Here is a 17,015-nt window from a genome sequence, read left to right as displayed (position 1 = left end):
AGATAGTTGCAGCATCAGTATTGTTATTTAATTAAAATATTTAAAATTATTTAATTACTTCACGATATGAAGTTATTTACAACTTCAAAGAACGCGTGCTTGTTCCTAAGTAACACAGACTCCAAACCCCTGTTCCATATTAAGCTGTCATACTATTTATTTCCGATGTTGACTGTCAGAGCCTTCAATTAGACCACTCCGCCTATACCTCATTCTGTTAGAAAACTAAGTGTAATGTGGGCAGTCTATGCGAGGAAACTCTACGATACTGTTAGTGTTAGTGTTAGATCGTTTTCAAACACAATTAGCATGTTATGTTTGAAATATTTGTCAATATAAATCATTTCTATATGTTAAGTCATTATGAACTGAAATTCAAAGTATTTATGACTGGTATCACTGTGCTGTTTTGAAGTGAAGTAATTATTAACCTTCATATTATAACGAAACAGATAAGATTGAGTTTTACATTCAGTCCGTGTTGACCCAATCGAATGTTGTACATACAGATCCTATAGCTGTGCAGAGTTAGGGTTATACCGATCCTATGGCCGTAAAGGGTTATGGATATGCAGATCCTATGGCTGTACAGGGTTAGGGTTATACATATCCTATGGCTGTACATGGTTGGGTTATACAGATCCTATGGCTGTACATGGTTGGGTTATACAGAGCCTATGGCTGTACAAGGTTAGGGTTATACATATCCTACGGCTGTACAGGGTTAGGGTTATACAGATCCTATGTACATCGTTAGGGTTATGCAGATCCTATGGTTGTACAGGGTTAGGGTCATACAGATCCTATGGCTGTTCAGAGTCATGGTTATACAGATCCTATAGTTGTATAGGGTTAGGGCAACTTAGGGGTATACAGATTATATGGCTTTACAGGTTTAGGGTTATACAGATCCTATTTACATCGTTGTGGTTATACAGATCCTATGGTTGTACAGGGTTAGGGTTATACAGATCCTCTGTACATCGTTAGTGTTATACAGATCATATGGCTGTACTGGGTTAGGGTTATACAAGGTTAGGGATATACATATCCTATGTACAGGGTTAAGGTTATACAGATCATATGTACATGGTTAAGGTTATACAGATCCTATGGCTGTACAGAATTAATGTTATACAGCTCCTATGGCTGTATAGGGTTAGGGTTATACAGATCCTATGGCTGTACAGGTTTAGGGTTATACAGATCCTATGTACATCGTTAGGGTTATGCAGATCCTATGGTTGTACAGGGTTAGGGTTATACAGATCCTATGGCTATACTGGGTTAGGGTTATACATGATTAGGGTTATGCAGGTCCTGTGTACAGGGTTAGGGTTATACAGATCATATGTACAGGGTTACGGTTAAACAGATCCTATGGCTGTACAGGGTTACGGTTATACAGATCATATGGTTGTACTGGATTAGGGTTATACAGAGCATATGTACAGGGTTAGAGTTATACAGATCCTATGTACAGGGTTAAGGATATACAGATCCTATGGCTGTACAGGGTTAAGTTTATACAGATCATATGGATGTACATGGTTAGGGTTATACAGATGCTATGGCTGTACAGGATTAGGGTTATACAGATCATATGGCTCTACAGGATTAGGGTTGTACACATCCTATGGATGTACATGGTTAGGGTTATACAGATCCTATGTACAGGGTTAGGGTTATACAGATCATATGGCTGTACGGGGCTAGAGTTATACAGATCCTATGGCTGTACGGGGTTAGAGTTATACACGTCCTATGGCTGTACAAGGTTAAGGTTATACAGATCCTACGGCTGTTCAGGGTTAAGGTTATACACATCCTAAGGCTGTACAAGGTTAAGGTTAAACATATCCTAAGGCTGTACAGGGTTAGGGTTATACAGATCATATGACTGTACAAGGTTACAGTTATACAGATCCTACGGCTGTACAAGGTTACGGTTATACAGATCCTATGTACAGGGTTAGGGTTATACAGATCATATGGCTGTACGGGGCTAGAGTTATACAGATCCTACAGCTGTACAGGGTTAGGGTTATACATACCCTATGGCTGTACATGGTTACGGTTGTACAGATGGCTGTACGGGGTCATGGTTATACAGATCCTATGGCTGGATAGGGTTACGGTTATACAGATCCTACGGCTGTCTAGGGTTAAGGTTATACAGATCCTATGGCTGTACACGGTTAAGGTTATACAGATCCTATGGCTAAAGCAAGTCAAATAATTTTTGGACTTGATGATGATGGTTTGTGTGGATGTGATAACTACATAAAAGAAAAGGAATCAATAACTGACTAAGAAAATATCACACACAACAAAATATTCCTCTGGGGTTCGCATTTATAAGGGCGAATTTCAGCTAAAAGTAACCAGAAATAACTCATTCCTGTAGGAATACGTTTTATGTAGGAAAGTCCCCTGAACTGAAAATGTTTTATTACACTTATAAGTGTAACCATATCCGTCTTTTTGTATTTTTATGATTACTAGGATTGTTCACTCCAATCGACCTCCAGCCAGGAAAAATGAACCAACGATTAAGAAATGCCATAAACTGTTGACGCGGTAAAAGATGGCCATTGATACACAGAACTGCCGGCGGACCCAGTCGCTCCAGCAAGCACAAACTTCCGAAACAAAATCCGATCAGGTTCGTGAAATTCAATTTACGAAGGAACCCAAAACTCATGACAGTAGATTCTGTTTTATAAATCAATAGTTTCTTTAAAATTAAGTAAAGAACTGATGATAGTAGATCCTGTTTTATAAATCAATAGTTTCTTAAAGATCCAGTAAAGGGGCACTTAGCCGCTGAATCAAACGTGATACAAACAGTAAAGATCTTGCCGTGCATGAACATACAAAATATGGACCAGGAAAAGTGCAAAAATTAGATAACAATATTAATCGCTAATTATACATTAACTTTTCATTAAGTTTTCAGCGCTTGTAAAAAAAAAATCTGTTTAACAACACCACTAGAACACATTGATTTATTAATCATCGGCTATTGGATGTCAAACATTTGGTAATTTTGACATATAGTCTTAAAGAGGAAACATTTTTCCATTAATAGCAAGGGATCTTTTATATGCACCATCACACAGACATGATTGCAAATATACCAATCTTGGTGCACTGGCTGGAACGAGAAATAGCCCAATGGGCCCACCGACGGGGATCCATCCCAGACCGACCGCGCGTCCAGCGAGCGCTTTACCACTGGCCTACGTCATGCCCCTAATTACAAAGAGGTTTATTGGAATCTGAACGACAAAATCATTAACATTTTCAAAATTGTATCTGTCTTTTCTGCAGTTGAAAGAATATTTTGACAAAAGTACGATTGTTATCATTAGTCACTGTGTAAGGTTTCGATATTAAGAAGACTGCCACTTTTCAGGATGATAAATCCTTACTATTTCGCCTATAAGAGGACTGCCATTTCCATTAAATATTTGTTGATATGCACTCGTGAAGCACATTACAGACAGTAATAATAGTATGTGTTCGTGAATAAAACCAAATACAAAAATGTTGGTGGGTTCAGAAGCAAAAACCTGTGTGAAGATGTGGTAATGTCTATCCTTAGGCTAGAACGTGAGTAAGAAACTCGCCACATAAACTACTCCTACCAAATAACAGCAAGAAATCTTCTATACGTACTTTCTTACACAAAATAATACATACCACATCAATTAATATTCCAGTCTGGATGAGAAAAACAGGACATAACAGATAGCGATAGCACAAGTTTAAAGCAAGTGTTCTAACACTGACCTACACCCAGCCATTCTGTTTGAGATGAGTTTTAAGAGTCCATATGACCCATTTACCAACTGGTGAGAAGTTCCTGCAATAGAGTTACTTCTGTCTCCACCCTCCAGCCACCTGGTTCAGTCACACCGAACTACACCCCGCCCCCTCTGATTGAAATTAATTTTAAGGGTTCACGTAACCCATTTGCCAAGATGTTCCTCCACTATTACAGTCTTCTGTCTGCACTCTCCAGCCACCTGGTTCAGTCACACGCCATTACTCTGTCAGATCACTTTTAGCGCCAACAGGCAGCGCTTCCTTGACGAGTTAGGCAAATATGGATTTGCAGAATGGATCGAAATTGAGAGGTTTTTATTACTTCAGAAAAAGGAAAAGAGTTGCAGAATCTATCTATTTCTGTTATTAGTGGTTCTCGTTTTTATATTCCGCCTAAGAATGTAATTGTCATGAGTGATTTTTAGCGTTAGTAATTATTTGCTTTTACTCGCGTGTTTTTCTTAATTAAAGATAACGCGTCTCACGTTTTTATGACGTATTTTTGTTACTTTAATGAAACACTATCATTTGCGGTATTCCGTTTTGTAAAATTCCGTCAATATACACTTTGTGTCGGTGTTTTTACTGGTGGGTCGCTTTGATCCTGTTACGCTATTTTTATTATTATTTTATTATTATTATTATTTTAATCTTGAATACAATTAATTGGTCATTCATTCTGTGGACGTGCTAAGACGGGGGTGGCCATGGAGTTAATGTCAAATGCCATGCGATTAGGTGCAGTAGGTTCGAATCTCGTCAACATATGCGTTTATTATAGCCAATTAAGGTTCGAGTACGCTGTCCTGGGCACACATCTCAGCTATAAATAAAGTAAACGAGAATTACTGCCTTGTTTTATAAAAGTCTAAAAACAGATCACAGTGTTGAATATGGACAGTTTGTTTGACAACATATACGAAACGCTATCGAAACTGGATTACGAACTGGAATTAAAAATATATATATAATTCAAGCCTGATCTTTGTGGGTACATTTTCCGAATAAGACACACATAGATGCCCATGAAAATTTAAGAAAGAAAATAAAAGTCATCGTGATGTTTGTAGCGTTATGCCAATTTTCAGACACTGGGCTGAGTGATTTAATATTTTGGTACTTTGTACGAAGATCATTTCATGTTTATTGCTTGCTAACTTGCACAAGTAATTTGATGTATAAAATTTACCGTTCTAGGGGCTATGTATAGAGTAGTTTTGTTTGTTGTTGGGGTGGGGTTTTTTGGGTTTTTTTGTGTGTTTTCTTTTTTGGGGGGGTGTAGAAGAGAGGGAAGTGAACAATTGAAACGCGGTCGTATAGTTGTCGTGCTGGGTTAATTTAGATGGAAAAAACAGAAACGAAAGCTCGTAGCTGTAAAATAATAAAAAGTTAAAAACTAAAAGGATTGTTTGCTGTCACATCACCATTTATTAAATTATTGGCATGAGTTTTTAGTTAAGAGTATCATGAAAGAAATACCACTCTGATTATACACCCATATATAAAATACGACTGGTAACGGCCATCCATCCTCGACTAATGCACTTGCTATGCTGCGCGTCTCTACTGGTTGTTTGTATTGCGTAAGTTTGTCATGATTAAAAGTCTATTCACGTCAAAGATCCTCATCCATTTAACACTGCCGCTCCTTTCACGTGGATTCCACGCCACTTTATCACATCACTGACGACGTTTCTCACACAGATATGTTCCATATATGTCAGCTAGCGGACTGGGACTAAATCCAAGTGACAGATTTATACAAAAGAGTTCTCAATATTCCTGCCACACGGTGAATTAACCGAAGCTGCTGGCCGCAGATTAGCCGAGGCATGGTGACACGGACTGTCCAATATCGGGAGTACAGGTTGAACCGGATATCCATACAGCTTGTTTCAAGAGCTAGTAATTAGATTAGTCTCTCTCTCTCTCTCTCTCTCTCTCTCTCTCTCTCTCTCTCTCTCTCTCTCTCTCTCCACCACATAACATACTCCCTCTCTCGCTCCCATACTCCCTCTCGCTCCCTTCCTCCCCCCTCTCTCTCTCTCTCTCTCTCTCTCTCTCTCTCTCCTCCCCACCACATAGCATACTCTCTCTCTCTCTCTCTCTCTCTCTCTCTCTCTCTCTCTCTCTCTCTCTGTCTCTCTCTCTCTCTCTCTCTCTCTCTCTCTCTCTCTCTCTCTCTCTCTCTCTCTCTCTCTCTCTCTCTCTCTCTCTCTCTCTCTCTCTCTCTCTCTCTCACGCACGTACACACACATACATACAGACATATACTCGTGATCTTGCAGTGTATTTGAAGAAAGTTGATTAATCCCCTCACCGGAGAATACTATAGGTTTCGTATTCGTCCATCTGTCTGTTTTCCTGACGTTTTTTTTCTTCACAATATTGAGCTGAAATTGTGTATAGCTTTATCATGTACTGTTGCAGATTAAGTATGGTTTTCATGGCGATTTACCCTCTTTTGACAGTTATTCACCGTAAAAATACGAAAATTAGTTTTCCGGACATTCGTTTTGCAATGCCTCAAAATACTGAGCTGAAATTTTATATATAGCTTTGTCATGTACTGATCAGGTTTGACTTTCATGGCAATTTACTCATTTTTTCACAGAGTTATGGCTCCTGAACTTAGGAATGAATGAAGGAATGTTAACGACACCCCGGCACAAAAAATACATTGGCTATTGGATGTCAAACTATGATAAATTGAACTTTGGAGATACGAAAATATGTTGAGCCCGGTAGGGGGCATGTATTGTTTTAGCAGTACTCTCAAAATGCTTGTTAAATTAGTGATTTTGCAGTCTTTGAAGAGAATTAATTAAATCAGTGATTTTTTGGTTTTTCAAGAAAGTATTAAATTAATGATTTCGCTGAGTTTTTTAAAGGAGGGTTTTGTTTTGTTTTTTTCATTTCAGAACTACTGCAGTAGACAATGCATATTAAAATGAGCTTGACAATACCAGAAATAACCTCTGAATTATATTCTGTCTCCTTTACTAAATATCAGCTACTATTGTTTTTTGTTATTCGAGAATCAATGTCTTTAACACCACAACATGAACCCTAAACCCTGTCATACAAAAACATCATCCCACTGGCCGGCTGGTAGTCTCAAATCAAAACACTAGAGAGGCTCTTACCAAAACATACTGGAATTAATTCTTTGATTGATCATAGGGTGTTATCGCATATTCTGTGGACAGCAACAAACTGTTAACAGTTTGCTAACATCTCAGGTGATATGAGAATGGAATGATTCAAACGATTAATACTCCGTTGTGACAAGCGTTGCCAGCCCAGGTGTAATGCAACATTTAATTCTTGCAATCCGAATGACAAAATTGTATTCCGTAATCATTTCTCAAGGCAGAGTTGAAATGTTGTTTAGGCAAAGGCGCGCATGCTCCCATCATCCACTACCAGGTGCTCGTCTTTGGGAGGACCGCCACTCTTAGGATACCTGTAACATGATGTTCCATGGTCTACTATCAGTTCTTCGTTCTTAGGACCGCCACTCCCCTGGAAGACCTCTAACATGTTCCAGGTTCCACTATCAGGTGCTCGTCCCTAGGAGGACCGCCACTCCCCTATAATACATGTTCCATGTTCCACTATCAGGTGCTCGTCCCTAGGAGGACCGCCACTCCCCTATAATACCTGTAACATGTTCCAGGTTCCACTATCAGGTGCTCGTCCCTAGGAGGACCGCCACTCCCTATAATACCTGTAACATGTTCCATGTTCCACTATCAGGTGCTCGTCCCTAGGATGACCGCCACTCCCCTATAATACCTGCAACATGGTGTTCCATGGTCCACTATCAGGTGTTTGTCCTTAGGAAGACCGCCACTCCCCTATAATACCTCTAACATGATGTTCCATGGTCCACTATCAGATGCTCGTCCTTAGAAGGATCTGTAACATGTTCCACTATCAGGTGCTCGTCCCTAGAAGGACCGCCATTCCCCTATAATACCTGTAACATGGTGTTCCATGGTCCACTACCAGGTGCTCGTCCCTGGGAGGACCGCCACTCCTAGGATACCTGTAACATGATGTTCTATGGTCCACTATCGGGTGCCCGTCCTTAAGAGGACAGCCACTCCCTATAATACCTGTAACATGGTGTGCCATGGTCCACTATCAGGTGCTCGTCCCTGGGAGGACCGCCACTCCCCTAGGATACATGTAACATGTTCTATGGTCCACTATCGGGTGCCCGTCCTTAAGAGGACCGCCACTCCCTATAATACCTGTAACATGGTGTTCCATGGTCCACTGTCAGGTGCTCGTCCCTGGGAGGACCGCCACTCCCTTATAATACCTGTAACATGGTGTTCCATGGTCCACTATCAGGTGCTCGTCCCTGGGAGGACCGCCACTCCCCTAGGATACCTTTAACATGATGTTCTATGGTCCACTATCGGGTACCCGTCCTTAAGAGGACCGCCACTCCCATGTAATACCTGTAACGTGGTGTCCCTGGGAGGACCGCCACTCCCCTAGGATACCTGAGACATGATGTTCCATGGTCTACTCCTAGGATACCTGTAACAGGATGTTCCATGGCCACTATCAGGTGCCCGTCGTTAGGATAACCGCTACTCCCCTAGGATACCTGTGACTTGATGTTCCATGATCCACTCCTAGGATACCTGTAACATGATGTTCCATGGCCACTATCAGGTTCCCGTCCTTAGGAGGACCGCTACTCCCCTAGGATACCTGTGACATGATGTTCCATGGTCCACTATCAGGTGTTCGTCTCATAGGAGGACCGTCACTTCCCTAGAAGATCCGCAACAGGATATTTCACCCCTATACAGGAGGATCTTTGTTTTTGTCTTTTATGACCAATATCCTACAAAGTCTCAAGCGGGTTAAGGTCGGGGCTACAAGATGGCCAGGCGAGGGAGTTGCAGAAAACCAGTGACAACCCGAGATCTGTATGATCTCACATTATCATCGATGAATATAGACCTAGTTTTGAGTGAAGGTTTGTCGACATATGTCTTCTTTGTACTTTTGCCCATCAATGTTTCCATTTACAGTAACAAGATACAACTTGCCATCTTAATACTTGGAGACGTATTCCCAAATCATTATTGAACCGCCTCCAAAAGGTATTGTTTTAAGAATGCTCGTAGGTACATATGTTCTATTTTTGACCCTGCAACGAAACACGTCTATGGATGTTTCATTGCTATCTCAGAATCGAACTGTTAGCGAAAGGATTCTGCCTTATTAGCCTAACAAGATCCCCGTCCTTCATCACAGTCGTAACTTGGTCTTCCGGGTCTCTGACGATCTTTAGTGTCACCTGTTGCACGGTGTTTCCGAATAAGTTGACTTTATGATGGTGCCCAGTGAGTCGACCTACAGGACGTGCCTGCATTCATCATATCTGCCAGCCAATGCACCACGACTGGTATATCAAAGGCCGTGGTATGTGCTATCTTGTCTGTGGAATGGTACATATAAAAGATCCCTTGCTATTAATGACAAAAAATGTAGCGAGTTTCATCTCTAAGACTATATATGTCTAAATTACTGGTACCAAATGTTTGACATCCAATAGCCGATGTTAATAAATCAATGTGCTCTAAACAACACAAACTTTAATTTTTCATCATGCCTGCTATGTGCCACCGTTCAGCTTCTAATATCTTTCTTCTTACCATTCCTTGATAAACATATGTATATCATTTCAGCAGTAAAAACAATGACATTATTACAATATCCCTTGAAACATATAAATATACCATACTTGACTTTTGACTTTTAATCAACAATACAAATGTACGTGATACATGTGTCTTCTAGTAATACCCGCAGCTACATTGTATGTATGGAAGTCAATCTAGGACATATCACAAATCAATTTAGAATCTTCGCAACTTTAAAATTGGTGGTGCTTAACGTTTTTATGTGTATGTATATATATACACGCACGCACGCACGCACGCACGTACGCACGCGCACACACACACACATGAATACTGGTCAATGTATTCGCAATCATAATCTATTACTTTCAAGTTTCTTGTAATCGCTATTCCATTTGGGCTACGCTAACAATTAATTATGCTAGTGTTACTTAAAAAGCCACAATTGTACTGGGTATCTATAGCCACAGATGACACAGCAACAATCTCGGAAACCGCTCTTTATTTTCTAAGCTTATTATATGCTTCTCGCAACAAACGCCTCCGATTTACAACAATCCCTTAATGCCTTTTCACAATATTGCAATAAATGGAAACTTAAAGTTAACGTAAACAAAACTGAAATAATAATTTTTAATGATACTGCTAATGACTACAAGAAGGTATTTACATTAAGAAACCAAACACTCGAAAACGTAGAAGAGTATAAATATTTTGGGTTAACTTTTACCAAACTAAATAGGTTTTAAATAACCAAAAAAACCTGCTAACACAAAAGGCGACAAAAGCAATGTACTGTATCCTATCAAAATCTAAAGACAATAACTTTTCAGTTGAATGTAAATTAAAATTATTTGATTCCATGGTTGTCCCAATTCTTTTATATGGATGTGAAATATGGGGCCATGAAAATATTGATATTATTGAAACTATTCATATTACATTTTCAAAACACATCCTACCAGTAAGGAAAGGAACCCCTCTATTCATGATATACGGTGAACTTGGAAGAAAACCCCTTAAATTAATTATCCAACAAAGGATGATAAGTATCTGGGCCCGAATTGTTTCTGGAAAACAAACAAAAACATCCTTCTTATTGTATAAACTAATGTTGCACGACTCTAACACGACTCTAACATATCTGGATATAATTATAAGTGGATAAAACACGTGAAAAATATATTTAACCAACTAGGTATGACCAGTATTTGGATGTCACAAAACATTTCATCTATACCACTAATCATTCATCACGTTACATTAAGACAAAACGATCAGTACCCACAACAATGGAATAGCGACATAGCTTCATCATCAGGGTAAAATGTATACCACATTTAAAGAATATCTAACATTAGAAAAATATATAATAAAATTACCACAAATATCCTGGACTACGTTACTAACATTTAGAACATCAAACCATTACTTACCAATCGAAACAGGACGATGGAACAACACCCCAGTAGAAAGCAGACTATGTACACTATGTAACAAAAATGACATCGGAGACGAATTTCACTATCTACTTACATGCTTTTTCTTTAATAACTCCCGCAAAAAATTGTTGAAGCTATATTATTATATCAAACCCAATATGCTGAAATTTAAACAACTAATGACAAATGACAAAATAAGTCTTCTAAACAAATTTGATGGAATCCTTTCGATTCCATCCAGAACTTTTATTGCAATTTTTACGTGATACTGAATTTTATTCTAAATTTTAATACTATCTATCTGTGATATTTGTATTTTTACACAGTCCTTTACACTGTGTTTTTATTTAACTGTTGAATTTTTATATTGATGTTGATCATCACTTACTGTTTGCATTTACCATAGTTTGACACCCAATAGCCGATGCATTTTTCGTGCTGGGTGTCGTTAAACATTAATTCATTCATTCATTCATTTATTCATTCATTCATTCTAAACAAATGATGCAAATTAATAAAAGAAATTACGGATAAATTCGGTAAACCTTAAAAAGAATTGTCTCCCAAGCTTATGCTGCCTTATTCCGACTAGTCCTATCCATGTTTGCATATATAGAGATTATTACTATTAGAAGTATATTTCATTTTGTATTATTATTATTATTAGAAATATTTTTGTTTTGATTTTATACATATAAATTTTCTCCTGTAAACCTCATCTTGTCACTGTCATATAATTATTGTTAATGTACCTCATATGCCGCTGATTAGCGGCCTGAGTGAAATAAAGTTCTGTTCTGTTCTGTTTTTTAAATGACGAATAACACATTAACGGTTTTGATTAGTCGGATGGCAGGTCATCTCAACACATTAGCTGTGGTTAGATCTACTGACGGAAACTTAAGGCCTGTAAGATCTAGTCAGAGTTTTGCGACAGCTATCAACGCTAACGTTCAACGTTCGTGCACACAAAAAAAATCTAGCGGCGTGTTCCTCTCTGTCTGGCCTAACTCTGTCTGATTTAGTTAGAAGAGTTTTCACACGGCCCGCACCTACTCTCATTTTTAACGGATTCCTGATCAAGGAAGCGATAAAAACAATACTACACCCTTAATGGTTGCGTCTTATGCTCCTTGGGAATGCCAGATGGACTTCGTTTCCAATAATATGTGAACAAGGCAGCAATAAAGCTTGTCGAGATTCTGTAAGTCCGGTTTGGAATTTGCTATTATTTAACCGGACGACAAGTGAAATTGGCGGGTCATTGTTTATCGTACATTGGCTCTTAACGGGCAAATTGAATTGTCTCAAACTAACACTGTAAATAAAGCGTGATACGTGTATTATCGAAAGTCGCCGGGTAACTAGTATAGGCGCACGGGCTCCTAATTTTGTTGGGGGTGTTCATGTGTTAAAAAAGAGAAATATTAAGCACTGATATATTTACCTATGTATTGATATATTAAGATAGTATAATGCACTGATATGTTTATTTATGTATTAATACATTAAGCCTGAATAATTCTAATATATTTATCTATGTATTGATACATTAAGCTAGAATAATTTTAATATATTTATCTATGTATTGATACATTAAGCCAGAATAATTCTAATATATTTATCTATGTATTGATATATTAGGACAGAATAATTCTAATATATTTATCTATGTATTGATATATTAAGACAGAATAATTACAATATATTTATCTATGTATTGATATATTAAGCCAGAATAATTCTATGATATGTTTATCTATGCATTGATACATTAAGCCTGAATAATTCTAATATATTTATCTATGTATTGATACATTAAGCCAGAATAATTCTAATATATTTATTTATATATTGATACATTAAGCCAAACTAATTCTGATATATTTATCTATGTATTGCTATACTAAGACAGTATAATGCACTGATATGTTTATCTATGTATTGATACATTAAGCCAAACTAATTCTGATATATTTATATATGTATTGCTATACTAAGACAGTATAATGCACTGATATGTTTATCTATGTATTGATACATTAAGCCAGAATAATTATAATATATTTATCTATGTATTGATACATTAAGCCATAATAATTCTAATATATTTATTTATCTATGTATTGATATATTAAGCCAGAATAATTCTAATATATTTATCTATGTATTGATACATTAAGCCAGAATAATTCTGATATATTTATCTATGTATTGATATATTGAGTCAGAATAATTCACTGATATGTTTATTTATGTATTGATACATTAATCCAGAATAATTCACTGATATGTTTATCTATGTATTGATACATTAAGCCAGAATAATTCTAATATATTTATTTATATATTGATACATTAAGCCAAACTAATTCTGATATATTTATCTATGTATTGCTATACTAAGACAGTATAATGCACTGATATGTTTATCTATGTATTGATACATTAAGCCAGAATAATTATAATATATTTATCTATGTATTGTTACATTAAGCCAGAATAATTCTAATATATTTATCTATGTATTGATATATTAAGCCAGAATAATCCTAATATATTTATCTATGTATTGATACATTAAGCCAGAATAATTCTGATATATTTATCTATGTATTGATATATTGAGTCAGAATAATTCACTGATATGTTTATTTATGTATTGATACATTAATCCAGAATAATTCACTGATATGTTTATCTATGTATTGATATATTAAGCCAGAATACTTCTAATATATTTATCTATGTATTGATACATTAATCGAGAATAATTTTGATATATGTATCTATGTATTGATATAGTGAGCCAGAATAATCCACTGATATGTTTATCTACGAAAGGCTGTATTAAGCCAGTATAATGCACTGATATGTTTATCTATGAATTGATGCACTGGTGAACGTGCTGACGATGATCGACAAGTCTATGGATGAATATTCGACTGGAATGATAGATGAAGGGGTCATCATGTGGACAGATGGGCTGATGGATGGAAACAAGACAAGTTAGCGGTCGGTTTATCTACTGCACAGACTGATCGAGGAACCAATCAAAACAAAACAAAATGGAGAGGAAAAAAACGACACTATAATAATAATAATAATAATAATAATAATAATAACAAAAGAACACCGAGAAACCCAGGCAAGACTTCCGAAATTTCCAGCATTCAGTTCATTCAGGGTTAGGTTTAGGGTTAGTGATAGTATTAGCATGCATGCTGGAACGTTCAGAAGTCTTTTAACCCTTTTTAACTTTGTCACGGTTTATACAGACAGGAAATTTCGACTTACTTTATTTCTTCCCATGTTTCCTGTCCAAAGTTTCTGAGGACGAGCAACTCCAAGGCGTAGTTGACGAACCCATACTGTTGAAAAGAGGAAAGGAAAGACATGACCAACACAGTTTAAACTACAACTACAGGCAACTGCGAACTTGGACTGGAAAGTGTGACTAGAAACCCGCCACCGCAACATAGACTGTCCTTATAGTTTAGAAGCAATGTGTCTTTTTTATTCTTTTTGTTTGCAGCTTTCAGCATACAGGACAATACATATCATGGCCTTTGATACATCAGTCGTGGAGCACTGGTGGAAGTAGGAAAAACCCAAATGGGTATATCCACACACACACACACACACACAGAGAGAGAGAGAGAGAGAGAGAGAGAGAGAGAGAGAGAGAGAGAGAGAGAGATCCCAAGACCTCATCCTAAGACCTCCTCTTGCTGCTCTTGGAGAGACAATCTCTGAGTAGATAATAAACCAATCAAACTATTAATTACTGATCATGCTATCAAGAAATTTCTAGACTGTATCATGGCTAATTAGATCGATCATTTAAATAGACGTTGAATGCTATTGACCCTGGCTCGGGAAACCAAAACCTAACTAGCCATGTAACCATTCCGCCTTGCCGTCAGGAGTGGTGGTAATATAATTAGGGTCATGGCTAACGTTTGTCCGCGGTGTAAGGTTGTGGAAATAATCAACTTATAGAGGAATTGCTACTGGAAGATATCAGCAGAAGCACATGTGCACTGTCATCGTCGGGTGTAAATTTGTAATGCATGTTTTTGGTGTAGGCGGGGGGGGGGGGGGGGGGGTGTTCATTAACAAATCAGTATATTGGCAAGAACACATTTAAAAACAAAATTAATCTGATGGTCTGTTGAAATTTTTATATCAGTGTGCAATGATTTATTTGAGGCGGAAGAGGCTACCTTCTGAAATTTACATCCTCTCACCATCCTTTTCACTTTAATAATGCATGCCTTTGATTTTATTGATTTTAAGAGTAAAACAAACGCAAAGAAAATAAAATCGATGTATACTCACCATCTTGAAAGTCTAATGTAGTACGATTAACACGGTGTTTTCTTTTCCCACCATATCGCCGAAATTCCGTTCACTCACAATGTTTGCTTTTGAAACTATCTACTATTGTATATTCGTTCACTGTCCTGTGTAGCACTTGGAACTCAAGGGCGCAGTGATGTGACCAGACCTGTCGAGATTTGAGGGCGGTGTTAGGGTAATATATAGCCCACCTTTCAGTCTTATTCTCTCCGCGGGATTATTTGTAAACACTCGAGAACCAGGTACCCTCATTTGTTTATATTCCAGCTATTTCAGGTTTCCTTTCAACGTACCAGCCGCATCATGGCATCATTTGCCAACGAGCACATGCACAATTGCGATTAGCTTCTTGTTTAGTTGTTCTGACAGGTTATTAATGAAGTGCTGGTCCAGGTTTCTTGTCTTGCTGTAGCAGTGGTTGTTTATAATTACAGTCGTGCGGTCAGATGACCAAAGCTCGGTGGCGGGAAAGGCCACGTCGTGATTGCCGCGTTTTAGCACCAATAGCCACGTGGGAAATACGAGGAAATGACATATTGATTGCTACTTGATGGCGCTGAAACGCGACAATCTTAACTCGGCGCGGCATCGAGCCGACCGACAGTTAAATGGCAGCTCTAGGATTCTTTTGTTTGCTTCGCTTTTGCTAATACAGATAACTCAATAAGACCTTTGGCCACGAAACTGAAATGCGTTAATGGTAGCTTCGGGGTAATTTACCATCAGCCGTTCATATTTTCCAAACATGTGTATTAAGAGTTTAAAGTGGTATTGTTCCCTTATATCGTCTACTAATGCAAGCCACAAATAAAACTATCTCCTTACTAAATTCATATATTTCCGCTATTAGACCCACACACAGAACAGAAATAATTATACAGCAGCTAGACCTTAAAGCCGCACACCCTAGTTCCATCCAGCGAAAATAAATTATAATTTGGTTAATCTACAAACCTGTAACACACTTAGATCACGTTTTTATCAAATGGAGTGAAAAAGCAGGTTTTATATCGATAAATACCATGGGAATCCCCATGTCCCAATTGCTTGAAATAATTTTGAAAGTTTGTATTCTGATGTCACCGGTAGATGTCGCTCGAAGCACAACAATACCTACGTCACGACAAATTTCACAGACTTGGGGTGCGTTCTTTTCACCTCTCCTGGACATGTTCCAACTGTTCTGTCCTGGTTGTATCCCCTCCAGATATCGTAGGACTTAGCAAAATTATTGGTTTTAAGGGTTTGTAACGTTTTGTATTGAGATACTTACTTGTCTGAACCTTATTGTTACTGAAAATGTTCACGAACTGTGAAGAAAAATCATGTTCCAAAACATGATTATAAACCAGCACAGAATAATGTATTATCTCTGGGTCAGTATCACTACTGTAACATCTTGTGCTTAATTGAATGCTTAAGGAAGGCTTTTGGACTGGTATGTATATTCAGCGATATATAATGCACATTACTGCTTAATATCAACAACTATATTATTATATTTAATTAATAAAACGGTTAAATGTGACGGCTATTGTTCCATTCCAGTGAATACGCCATCTGGCGAGCTGGTGGTTACGTAATATTTAACGTGTAACGTCAGAAATGAGTCTTAGAACTAGAGAAACAAAATCTGCCTGGTTTTTGCGGGATAAAAAAATGGTCATGCATTGCAATGTCCTGTAATAATATACATTCCGGTAAGCCA

General features: G+C 37.7%; 1 protein-coding gene across 1 annotated transcript in view; it reads right to left on the bottom strand.

Moving 5' to 3' along the window:
* The window catches only part of LOC121375967 (guanylate cyclase soluble subunit beta-1-like), a 37,496-nt gene extending 21,774 nt beyond the window's left edge, over nucleotides 1-15,722 (bottom strand). Inside the window, exons 1-2 of the mRNA XM_041503712.1 lie at nucleotides 15,287-15,722; nucleotides 14,243-14,316 (exon numbers count right to left, since the gene is read on the bottom strand). Of these exons, the coding sequence (XP_041359646.1) occupies nucleotides 14,243-14,316; nucleotides 15,287-15,289 (77 nt within the window). The 5' untranslated portion in view covers nucleotides 15,290-15,722. The remainder of the gene's footprint in view (nucleotides 1-14,242; nucleotides 14,317-15,286) is intronic.
* Between the last annotated feature and the right edge of the window lie 1,293 nt (nucleotides 15,723-17,015).

This window comes from Gigantopelta aegis, chromosome 6 (assembly GCF_016097555.1).
Source record: "Gigantopelta aegis isolate Gae_Host chromosome 6, Gae_host_genome, whole genome shotgun sequence".
NCBI classification, from domain to species: Eukaryota; Metazoa; Mollusca; class Gastropoda; order Neomphalida; family Peltospiridae; genus Gigantopelta; species Gigantopelta aegis.
Note: the sequence above shows the minus strand (reverse complement) of the source record. Positions and strands in the feature narration are given on the sequence as shown.